We start from the raw sequence: 10,984 nt of genomic DNA on the forward strand, positions 1-10,984 counted from the left end.
GTGTGTGTGTGTGTGTGTTATTATAATAATACTGTATATTAAAAATGAAAATAAATCAAATAGATAAAACCGTGAACTTTGTGTGTGTGTGTATTAATAGACAAATTTTCTTTTTAAAATTAATTAATTAAAAAATCAGTATCAAATGAGGGTGAAAAACACAACAACTACTAAAATATCTAACAATCAAAATAACAATACTTTGAGTCTGATATAAATTTGAATTCTGGGTATATTTGTGAAATGTTTGCAAAGTGTTTTTGTCTGTCGGTTCATATATTACCTGAATTTAACAACTTAATCAACTTACTGAACTGAACTTTTTAACGTCACTTAAGTTCAGCTAACATTTACATACCTTTTGAGAAAATGTGTTTAAACTGAACGAAACTTAAATATTTAAGTACATTTAAAATCCTTGTGATTTTAAAGATGTGCTTAACTGTACTTCACTGTACATAACTCATCTTAATTTAATGGGACTATAACGGATCTTAAACAAACTTAACTGTATTGTACTTATTTCATTAACTGTACTTAAATGTAACTTTATTTCTCCGAGCTGATACCTGAACTCCGTTGTCTTCTCGTTAGTCCCAGCATTCCCACCTGGTGATCCAGCAGCTGTTGGGTCACCTGGACGCTAACAGCAGGAGTCCGGCTTCAGTCCGAGCCGGGATCGTGGAGGTCCTGTCTGAAGCTGCTGTTATAGAAGCTACCGGATCTGTAGGTCTGTCAGCGGCCTGTTATCTATTTATATATTCTGTGTATATTCGCTGTATGTTAAGTATAATTCTTCCACAAGTACTTATCTTTCGTGTTATTTAAGTACTGCTCTGTCTAAATGTACTGTAGGTCCCACAGTACTGGAAGTATTCAACACGTTACTGCGACAGCTTAGGCAGAGTGTCGACTACCAGCTGACTGGTTACTATGACAACACCGTGAAGCGCAAAACCACCTCGCTTGAAGAGAAAACTCTGCAGGACGCCGTCATCAAAACCATCGGTGAGACTCGGAGAGGTCTTTGTTTTCCTGTTGTCATTAAATATATTTAAAGTTGGTCGCTTCATCTGCACCTGTGTTATCTCTCCAGGATCTTTCGCCAATACGCTTCCCATCTACCAGAGGTCAGAGGTCATGCTGTTCATCATGGGGAAGATCCCTGTTCCTGGTATCTACCCCGCCCTGGGGTCACCCAACGCCGGGTACCGCTTCTTTTCCTCCCAACTTTACATGTTTCCAAGTACCTACAGATGTGTTTCAAGGTCCTAACATCTCCGCGTCTGTCTCAGGTTTGAAGGCAGCAGGATGATCCAGGTGATGCTGTTGAAGTCGCTCCTCCAGGTGAATTCAAATGTCCAATGTCCAATTCAATGTTCCATTTGCATTAACAATGTCCCTACCTCTCAAACTACGTACCTACCAAACCTCCTACTGAACTAACTGTAGAACAACCTTCCCACTGAACTACCTTCCTACCAAACCTCCTACACACTGAGACAGACACAACCTACAGACTGAACTACCTTCCTACCAAGTGAACTACCAACTGAACTACCTTCCTACCAAGTGAACTACCAAACTAAACTGCCTTCCACCTAATGAACTACCAACAGACTTACCTCCCTACAGAATTATGTACCAAAGTACTCCCAACCTACATTTAGAAGTACATACTAAAAAAAACTACCAACAGAACTATCTTCCTACCTACCGAACTACCTACCATACCAAACTACCATCCCACAAAAAATCCTTCCCACCAAACTATCTTCCTACCAAACCTTACCACCAAACTACCACAAGACTGAATTTCCTAAGTACTGAACTACCAACCGATCTACAGAACGATCTACTTAACTACCCATAAAACTACCTTTCCACCAAACTACCAACTGCCTAACCGACTGAACTGAACTACCTTCCTACCTACTGAACTACCAAGTGAACTACCTTCCTACCAAGTGAACTACCTTCCTACCTACTGAACTACCAAGTGAACTACCTTCCTACCAAGTGAACTACCTTCCTACCTACTGAACTACCAAGTGAACTACCTTCCTACCTACTGAACTACCAAGTGAACTACCTTCCTACCAAGTGAACTACCTTCCTACCTACTGAACTACCAAGTGAACTACCTTGCTACCTACTGAACTACCAAGTGAACTACCTTGCTACCAAGTGAACTACCTTCCTACCTACTGAACTACCCACTGAACTGCCTTCCACCTAATGAACTACCAACAGACCTACCATCCTACAGAAACCAAAGTACTCCCAACCTACATTTAGAATTACATACTAAAAAAAACTACCAACGGAACTATCGTCCTACCTACTGAACTACCTGCCATACCAAACTACCATCCCACAAAAATTCCTTCCCACCAAACTATCTTCCTACCAAACCTTACCACCAAACTACCACAAGACTGAATTTCCTAAGTACTGAACTACCAACCGATCTACAGAACGATCTACTTAACTACCCATAAAACTACCTTTCCACCAAACTACCAACTGCCTAACCAAGAAGCTACCTTCCTATTGAAAGACATACTCCAACTACATTCCAAAGTACCTCCAACCTACCTAGAACTACCTACTAAACTACCTCCTGAACTACCAACCTATCTTCTGACTGAAATACCTACCTCCCGAGCTACGGATCGTTAACATGCCCAGCCCTAAATATTATATTTACTGACGTTCCTTTCTGTGTGAGAGACATGACAGTCTAACGTCGTCTTCGTGCCTCGTCCCTGCTTCAGGTATCGGAGCGCTATGAAAGCAGTAACCTGTTGACAGCGTTGCCCTCGTCCTTCTTGGAGCCTCTGCTGTCCTTCACTCTGATGGAGGATCCAGAAATCCGTCTGCTGGTCCTGTCCATCCTCACCTCGCTCATCGACAGACGCCACAACAGCAGCAGACTCACCGCTGCCAGGTCACACCTCAGCAGATATAAGTCACCATCAGAGAGCTCTGGTGGAGCACTGCATTTTAATATAAGATCTCCCTTCTGTGTGTTATTAGAGTAAAAACGTATTGATTATCACAAACTCTCTTTCTCTCTGTGTCCCCAGCGAGATGTTTGATGTGTCAGTGTTGGAGCTGAAGGAGGACCGATGCTCTCGACAGGACAATTTGTTCATCAGGAAGGTAAGAGGAAGAAGACAGATGTGATCAGCAATCGCCTTCATTGATTACACATAGAGTCACATTTTTAAGGTTCAGTGTGTGAGATTTAGTGGCATCTAGTGGTGAGGGTTCTGAATTGCAACCATCGGTCCAGTCTACCACTGCCCCCTAACCTTTCAAAGAGCGTAGGACAGCTACGGTGGCTGACACAGCACAAAAGGTGTCTCTTCTGAGACGGCAGAGAGAATTACAGAGATGAAGTTCTAAACAACTTTTAGGGACCTTATGTATCCTCGCATTTGTTGCAGCACTTTACAAACCATTTCCCAAAACATCTGAGTGATCAACATCAAATGATCCAAACTCTCTCCTCAATCAGTTAATATCACACACGTGTGTTTTGATTCTTGCTGACTCCACAGAGGTTTGATTTGATACAGCTCACTCATCATGAACGAGACAGCTATTCAACACAACCCCCATTTTAGTTAAATGTCTCTCCATTAAGACGCAGTAATCACAACCTAAATGCAGTTTGAAAGCCGTTAATTGAAATGCTTTGTGTGCAGCACGCTCAGCGTCTCTACAGACACGTCTACCTCACCTGTAAGGAGGAGAGCAGCGGGCGGAGCCACTACCAGGCCCTCATCACCTTGTTGGTCGTACTCAGTGTGGAACTGGCCAATGAGGAGGTGGTGGTGGACCTGATCCGACTGGTCCTCGCGCTGCAGGTGAGCAGAGCTTCTGTAGTAAGGATGATAATAATGTTGATCCTTTCCCTGATTAATTGTTCTTTCTCTCTTGTGATTGGCTGTTCAGGAGCTGGCGTTGTCCAGTCACGAGTGTCTGTCCGTGTTTAACCGCTGTGGTGTTCACGCCGTGTGCGCCGCCTTCCTCAACCTGTTGTCGCAGCTCGGTCCGCCTCCGGCGCTCCGCCTACACGTCGCACAGGTGAGAAGAAAGACTGTGCGTGTGAGCAGGTAATGAAAGCGTGTGTTTGCAACAAACAACATCATGTATAGTTTATATACTTTCTGTGTATGTGTCTGCAGGTCATAGAGAGTCGACAGAAGAGCGCCGAGCAACTGCTGCCAAAAGACCTGTTCTGTGACAAACCCAGGTAGAGAGACATAGAGATAATGTTGGAGAGAGAGAGAGAGTGTTAACGTCACATCGACTTGTATTCAACTGAACTCAAAGTTACCAACAAAAAAAATCCACAAATCAAATGAAGCTTTTTAATTAAGCTCTTAAAAGCTTTTTACTTTAAAAAAACAAAAAAAAAAAGTTTTATAACGTTTCACTTCACCCGACTTCAGTTATATTTTCTTTGAATTTTATCTCCCAACATTTTGCTTTAAAATCGGGCTGAACGATGAATCGTTTTCAAATCGAAATTGCGATTTGAAAATACGTGATTAGCTAATCGCGAAGACGGCGATTAAAATGTAGGTTAACTAAATATCTGAGCTGTTTTAAACAGTCATGCAGTTACAGATTCATTCCGTTGTCGTCCTTATGTGACAGATCTGCTCGCCAATCACAAGCGCCAAGCGCCTCCTGTTACGGTCCTACTCACCAATCAGAGCGTGCACAGGGCGTGTACGTTTTACAACAAACGAAACTGTGTTTACTGTGTTTATTGTTGATGTACGATCGGAAATCTGTCAAGGGTGTTTTATTTTGATTCTCTCTGCCATTCTGGGTCTGACTTCCTGCCTGGTTCATCTGCTCTGGGCTGCTTGATGCGGCTTTAGTCAAAAATAGACCGGCAGTGAATATTGAACTTTAGCAAAACTTCAATTAAAGAAATTGCAAATCGTAGAATCGTAATCGCGAGATCTGGCTGAAAAATCGCATTTAGATTTTTTTCCCCAAATCGTTCAGCCCTAATTTAAATGCAGTTTCAAATCCACTTTTACTGTCATGTATGTAAGTGTGGAGGAGAACACCAGCTCCCTTTTATTTTCTATTAAATTCCTGCCTAAAATGCTAAAGTCTTAACAAACCGAACAAACATCTTCTCATTAATCAGAATCAGCTTTATTTGTCAGGTATGTGTACACATACGAGGAATTTGACCCTGGATTGTACATTGCTCACGATGTGCTTACTCATACAAAAACACAAATCACTAATGATAAGAAATATTACTGAGGACATGACCTCAGTCTCATCAATGGTAGCTGTGGCCTAAATAAATATTTTTGAACTTTAATAAAGTATTTATAAAAAAAAGCACCATTTCTGTGGCAGAGACAGAAATCTCTCTAATTTGCTGACGATACAGTGTTTTACAGTCAAACTGAAATCACTAATGAATATTGTGTGTGTGTCAGACTGCCAGAAGGTGAGCTGAAGGTGGACGAAGACTTTCTGTTCGTCCAGTCAAAGATCTGCGAGGCTCTGACAGGAAGCAGCTACAGCGCACACAGCGAACGCATCAACACGCCATACGTACCTCAGATAACAGGTACACACACACACTATAAAATACATTCTGTCTTTGCTGAATGTGCTTTACTTGTCCGAAATCTTTATATTTGCTCGTAAGAAGTGTCCAGATACCCTGAAGAGGGCGCCATTCACAGAGTAGACTGCATTACTGTGTGTGTGTTTTAGATGAAGATCGTCTGTCTAAGAGGAAGAGTGTTGGCGACGTCATCTCTATGCAGACGGACATCGACCCTCAGTTCTGTCCTGAGTTCTATCCAGAGCAGGTCTGTCTGTTTCTATGTCTGTTCGGTCCTTCTGTCCGTCCGTCTGTCTATCCGTCTGTCTGTCTGTCTCTGTCTGTTCGTCCTTCTGTCCGTGCGTCTGTCTGTCCGTCTGTCTCAATGTCTGTTCGTCCTTCTGTCCGTCCGTCTGTCTGTCCGTCCTTCCGTCCGTCTGTCTGTCTCTATGTCTGTTTGTCCTTCTGTCCATCTGTCTGTCTGTCTCTATGTCTGTTCGTCCTTCTGTCTGTCCATCCTTCTGTCCATCTGTCTGTCTGTCTCTATGTCTGTTCGTCCTTCTGTCTGTCCATCCTTCTGTCCATCTGTCTGTCTGTCTCTATGTCTGTTCATCCTTCTGTCCGTCCGTCTGTCTGATAACGTCTCTCTCTTTGTCTCCTGTAGAAACCTCAGACAGAGCAGATCACCTTTGAGACGCTGAAGAACGCCATGGGTAAGTGATCGGTGCCGAATCAATAAAGAGATGAAGACTTTATTAGAATGTATTAGATAGTGAAGATAAAATGGGAGTTTTAAAACCAACAAAATAACGAGTAGATAATTGAGATTCTGTTAACTAAGACACATCCAGCAGATTGCTGAGGCATCGGAAACAGAAATGTGTTATTTTTGAAGTGCAAAGGGAGCAAAATCAAACAGAATCACTGTGGAAATGTTCAACAATTTATTTAAACATGATTTTCCTCTGAAACTGCAGACGACAGGGGGAGTGCGGAGGAAGAGGAGAGGAGGAGGATGCAGCTGGTGGAGAGGTTTCAGACGGCTCCTTTCGAGGAGATCGCCGCTCACTGTGGAGCCAGGGTGAGTGACCTCCGACCTCGGCTCGCTCTCTGTCTTTGTTGTTGTGGCCGAACTGAACAGTCTGGACGGCCGGCAGCTGCGTCAGTAGTTACTCAGTCGCGTGCTGGCCGGTCAGTCGCTGAGCAGATGCAGGTAGGCGGTGAATAAATGAATAAATGTAAAGGCACGAACATGTCTTAAATATCTGTTTGTGAAACCGTGAGTGATGCTTGTAGCTTTTTGTCTGGCATCTAGAAGAGGACGTGTTGTTTCTCCAGACATTAAAGTGTTTAATCAGAAGGTTTCCCGCAGCTGCATCATGTCGTCTTGTGAGATTTTGCCGATACTAAATAAAGTTTCTCTCTTTCCAGAGCTCCTTGCTTCAATCCAAACTGGACCGGGTGTTCGATCTGATCATACGTCCTCCCCCGTCTCCGTCTGGACACTCGCCGCCTCGCTCCACGCCGCTCTACGAGATGAAGTTTCCTGACCTGTGCGTCTACTAGACCCTCAGAGACGACAGCGTTAAAGCACCTCCCTCACCTGATGTCACGTGTCCCCTGTTGGAGGTAGGAGAGGACGCAGGGAGGGAGGGAGTCCCGTCAGCACTTAAACTGAAAGACGTTGTGATGTAAATGACCGACCTGGCGTTGTCCGTGCTCTCCTTGTGAAGTGTTTCCTGTTTCACATGTCTGTAAGGGTTTGTAGCTCCTTCAGTTCGAGATCAAATCTGAACACAGACGCTGTAGATTTTGAAAGAATAATAAAATATTTAATGTCAGTTTTTGTTTGATTTATTTTATAATGATGCTGTGAGCACCAGCCCACTCACTCATCTACAGATGTGGTCATCTGTGTCCGTTTTGTTTTGGACTTCCTGTCCGAACCGAGGTCGTTAATAAAAAACCAACAAAATATGCTGCTGCTTTTTTTTTTTTTACCGCTCTGAAATCAAGCGCCCGTCGTTTCAAAAACGTCTAGGCATTTCAGGAAGCTCTTGTGGCGGTTATCACGTGACAGTGGCGAGCTGTTGGTCAGCCTGGTGGCGAGGTCGGCGTCGCTGTGGATACCGTTTGTGCCGCTAACGTCTGGATTTCAGGTAAGATTCAACTGTTTCCGGTGTTTTTTTTAAACGGAAAGACAAAGAGAGAAAAGTCACTTATTTTGCTTGCAAATAACTTTATTTTTTCACATAATTTACATTTATTTACATAAATGAACTGATATCAAAACATCGTTCTCACTCTTTATCTGTTTCAGTCATTCAGGATCAGCTTACAGTTTCAGAGCTTGTTATTGGTCGCTAATGTGTCTGCTAAGAAGCTTCCCTGGCCAATCAGAAATCTTTGCTGCCTGTGTAAAACGTTTTCTCCCTCTCCTCCTCCTCCTCCTCTCACTTCTCCTGCTGTCCGTCTTTGTTGATGACGTTTTTGAAGAGCGTGAGCAGCGGCCTCTGGCTGCGCTCGTCCCAGCTCTTCATGAAGCCGCCGTAGCGTTTGCTGGCCGGCGGGCCGTTCCAGCGGAAGTGCTTCATCTTGTACGAACCGTCTTTCTTCTCCTGGACGTCGCCCAGGAGCTGCTGCTGCTCCTCCTCCATCACCTCCTGCGCCTTCTCCTCCTCCTCCTCCTCAGCTGCTGCCAACAACGCAGTGGCCAGCTCCCGCCTCCTTATCTCTCCGGGGAAAACCTCGGCGGACTCCTCCTCCACGCCGTTGGAGGTGTAGACTTTGACCGGGCGGCGTTTCCGGCCGACGGGCTTCCCCCAGCGGAAATGCTCCATGGAGTAGGAGCGCTTGGCCTGAGGAGAGGAGGAAGGCAGGATGAAGGAGGAGGAGGAGTCGGATGGAGGCGGAGGCTGGAGGTGGGCGCTGCCCGGGATGACAGGGGTCTCGGCGGTGAGGTCGGAGTGACAAAGCTGGATGCACTCCTGCAGGAGGAGACGAGGGCGAGAAGGTAGGAAAGTACATTTATTATTAAACCGAATAAGAACAAACAGAGAAAACTGTAAATGTGAGTCTGGATGGTTCTGAGTTTAAAATGATGAGGAAACAGGAGAACGAGATGTTGGTCAGGAGCGTTCTCATAAACTAACTAGTGATGGAAATGACTCCTTATGGGTCCTTTCTGAGAGTCTGCAACACATTAAAACATTCTCTCATACTGATGAACAAGAAGAACAGTAACAACACCCGCTGATAAAGTAGCAGGGTCAAGAAATAATAAAGCTTTATACAGTATATTTCATTAAACTGAAATATTTCAATAAGCCTGAACTTTCATGCTTATTTAAATGATTTCCGTTCTAAATGGCAGTGTGTAACCCCGCCCCCCCGCTCCTCCCCCGCGCCATCGCCGCCGCGCAAACGCACCCATGATTCGAAGGTCAGTGGACGGCAGGCGAGACTTGACAATCCTGATTCGACCTGAGTGCGCTTTGGTTTGTAACTTCATTTTGGAGACTTTATGTTGTGACACGAAACGATAGAAAGTTATTTTGGGGTTAAACTTTATTAACAAACAGCGTGGAAACCTTTTATTTAGCTCCCACAGATACGACAAATGAAAACTTAAATACTTAATAATAATAATAAATGTTTAAACACCACGGGAGTGTTACCAGCATGCTGCTCTCTGAGTCGAGCTCCTGGCAGCTCGGATGCTCCCAGCACTGACCCACAGCTCCTCTGGCCACGCCCACAAGCACCGCAGCCGCCAATAGCCACGCAGGACACATTCTCCTGCCGACCGGAGACAAAGACACGGTTATTCACGGCTGTGTTCATAGTTTGTATATATTTTAATAATAGTACATCGGTTAATTAGTACTAGTAGCAGCAGTAATATTTATATAACTTGTATTTTTATATATTCTTTACTGTATATAATTATTGAATTTTAAATTGATGTTTTCAGTCATTTCATCGTCCTCTTCAGTTAAAAGTTATTTTCTGACTTTGCTTGTGTAGTTAAGTCTTTGATTTTGTACAGATATGGATAATGATGATAAAGATTCTCACCACTCTGTCCTGTCGCTCTGCGTCTCTTCTTCTTCTCTTATTGCTGTTGTTTTCCTGTCGTTCGGAGGTTTCTGTCGATTTCTCTCCTCTTCTGTCGCTCCGACCACTCGGCCGACTTTTATACTCTGTCAGCCAAGGACACGTTCATTCATGCTCGTGAACACACATGGATCCTCCTCCTCCTCCTCCTCCCACACTCTTAAAAACGTTCCAGTTTTTATGGGGGAAAAAATAATGAGGAAGAGGAACAATGTCTCTACAAATTACAAACACACAAATAAAATCAACCTTCAGTCAGTTAATTAAAATAACAGAAAACAGAAAACAGTCATTGCAGCCTTAATTGGATCGTTACACACTACACTAGACCAAAGACCAGAAACCGTATAAATCTCCATTCAGAGCCTCACTGTTTGTTAAATGTCAGCCGGCAGATTTTGCAGATTAACGCCGAACCGACATGCCGTCATCGGAGGGAAGCCGGGATTCAGACCTGCGGGTCAGGGTGTACAGTTACACACACACACACACAGACACACCTGCTTCCCTTTGTCTGAAGCCTCAGTGTCTCTAATGGTGAGGGTTTATCTCACTACGTCCAGGGAAAGGTGACGAATATAACGTCGCCCACCCACCTGGAAGTTTTCTCTAAAGGTCTACGTGCATGACGAGCTTCCACCGCAAGGTTTTCCTCTAAGAAATCTTCTTAAAAGCTGCACTAGGAGTCTAAAATTTAATCCTCGCGCGAATAACACGAATAAACACAACCCGTGACAACCCCAACTTTGCTCCAATAAAAAATCATCATATTATTTTCACCATATCTCTGAACAAAGAAAAGCTAGAGCAGATAATAAATAACCAACAGCCAAAGATCAGCCTGCTGGAGGAACTACAAGCTTTAGATCTGGGGAAAGTGATTTTACAGTGATGGCACTGCATGTTTTGGGCGTCACCCCCTCATTATGAGTCGTGTCTATAATGAGAATCATTATAGACACGACTGTTCATGTTTGTGTCTTCATTTTACAGCTTCTGACATTTATCTGTAGACAGTAATATAAAAATAGGCAACATGAGAAACCTCCTGAATGCATGTAGAGGAAACACTGATATTTGTTGTCTCGTGTGGAAAGCACTATAGTCAACTAGTGTCAGGCAAATTTCTCGCTGAGCGAACCAGCAAATGCCGCAACAAATGCATCTTCCTTACTTTTTTTTTTTTTTACTCGTGCATATTTGTTTACAAATATTTTATCATAATAGTTTTGAACGTTGTACCTCAGATTTGTGAATTGATCCACTGTTTAA

At 43.7% G+C, this 10,984-nt stretch overlaps 2 protein-coding genes across 4 annotated transcripts in view; one reads left to right on the forward strand and one right to left on the reverse strand.

Moving 5' to 3' along the window:
- Positions 1-7,437, forward strand: part of LOC123971399 (protein EFR3 homolog B-like) — a 20,262-nt gene extending 12,825 nt beyond the window's left edge. For both annotated transcript variants that reach the window (XM_046050180.1, XM_046050169.1), the window contains exons 10-23: positions 595-730; positions 856-1,008; positions 1,097-1,208; positions 1,296-1,347; positions 2,778-2,950; positions 3,090-3,165; positions 3,714-3,875; positions 3,964-4,095; positions 4,197-4,264; positions 5,484-5,617; positions 5,767-5,864; positions 6,261-6,309; positions 6,574-6,677; positions 7,028-7,437. In XM_046050180.1, coding sequence (XP_045906136.1) covers positions 595-730; positions 856-1,008; positions 1,097-1,208; positions 1,296-1,347; positions 2,778-2,950; positions 3,090-3,165; positions 3,714-3,875; positions 3,964-4,095; positions 4,197-4,264; positions 5,484-5,617; positions 5,767-5,864; positions 6,261-6,309; positions 6,574-6,677; positions 7,028-7,162 — 1,584 coding nt within the window. In that variant the 3' untranslated portion in view covers positions 7,163-7,437. The remainder of the gene's footprint in view (positions 1-594; positions 731-855; positions 1,009-1,096; positions 1,209-1,295; positions 1,348-2,777; positions 2,951-3,089; positions 3,166-3,713; positions 3,876-3,963; positions 4,096-4,196; positions 4,265-5,483; positions 5,618-5,766; positions 5,865-6,260; positions 6,310-6,573; positions 6,678-7,027) is intronic.
- Positions 7,438-7,824: 387 nt separating this feature from the next.
- On the reverse strand, positions 7,825-10,853 carry LOC123972242 (pro-opiomelanocortin-like). Of its 2 annotated transcripts, XM_046051592.1 has the most exons (4): positions 10,084-10,853; positions 9,674-9,798; positions 9,274-9,394; positions 7,825-8,583 (listed from the first exon to the last, which is right to left on the reverse strand). In XM_046051592.1, the coding sequence occupies exons 3-4, from the start codon at positions 9,388-9,390 to the stop codon at positions 8,050-8,052; spliced, it is 651 nt and encodes a 216-aa protein (XP_045907548.1). In that variant the 5' UTR covers positions 9,391-9,394; positions 9,674-9,798; positions 10,084-10,853; the 3' UTR covers positions 7,825-8,049. The 2 variants fall into 2 exon arrangements, with proteins under 2 accessions (XP_045907548.1, XP_045907540.1); XM_046051584.1 differs by lacking the exon at positions 10,084-10,853 and having other exon boundaries at positions 9,674-9,840.
- Positions 10,854-10,984: the final 131 nt, after the last annotated feature.

Source organism: Micropterus dolomieu, linkage group LG01, assembly GCF_021292245.1.
Source record: "Micropterus dolomieu isolate WLL.071019.BEF.003 ecotype Adirondacks linkage group LG01, ASM2129224v1, whole genome shotgun sequence".
Taxonomy (NCBI): domain Eukaryota; kingdom Metazoa; phylum Chordata; class Actinopteri; order Centrarchiformes; family Centrarchidae; genus Micropterus; species Micropterus dolomieu.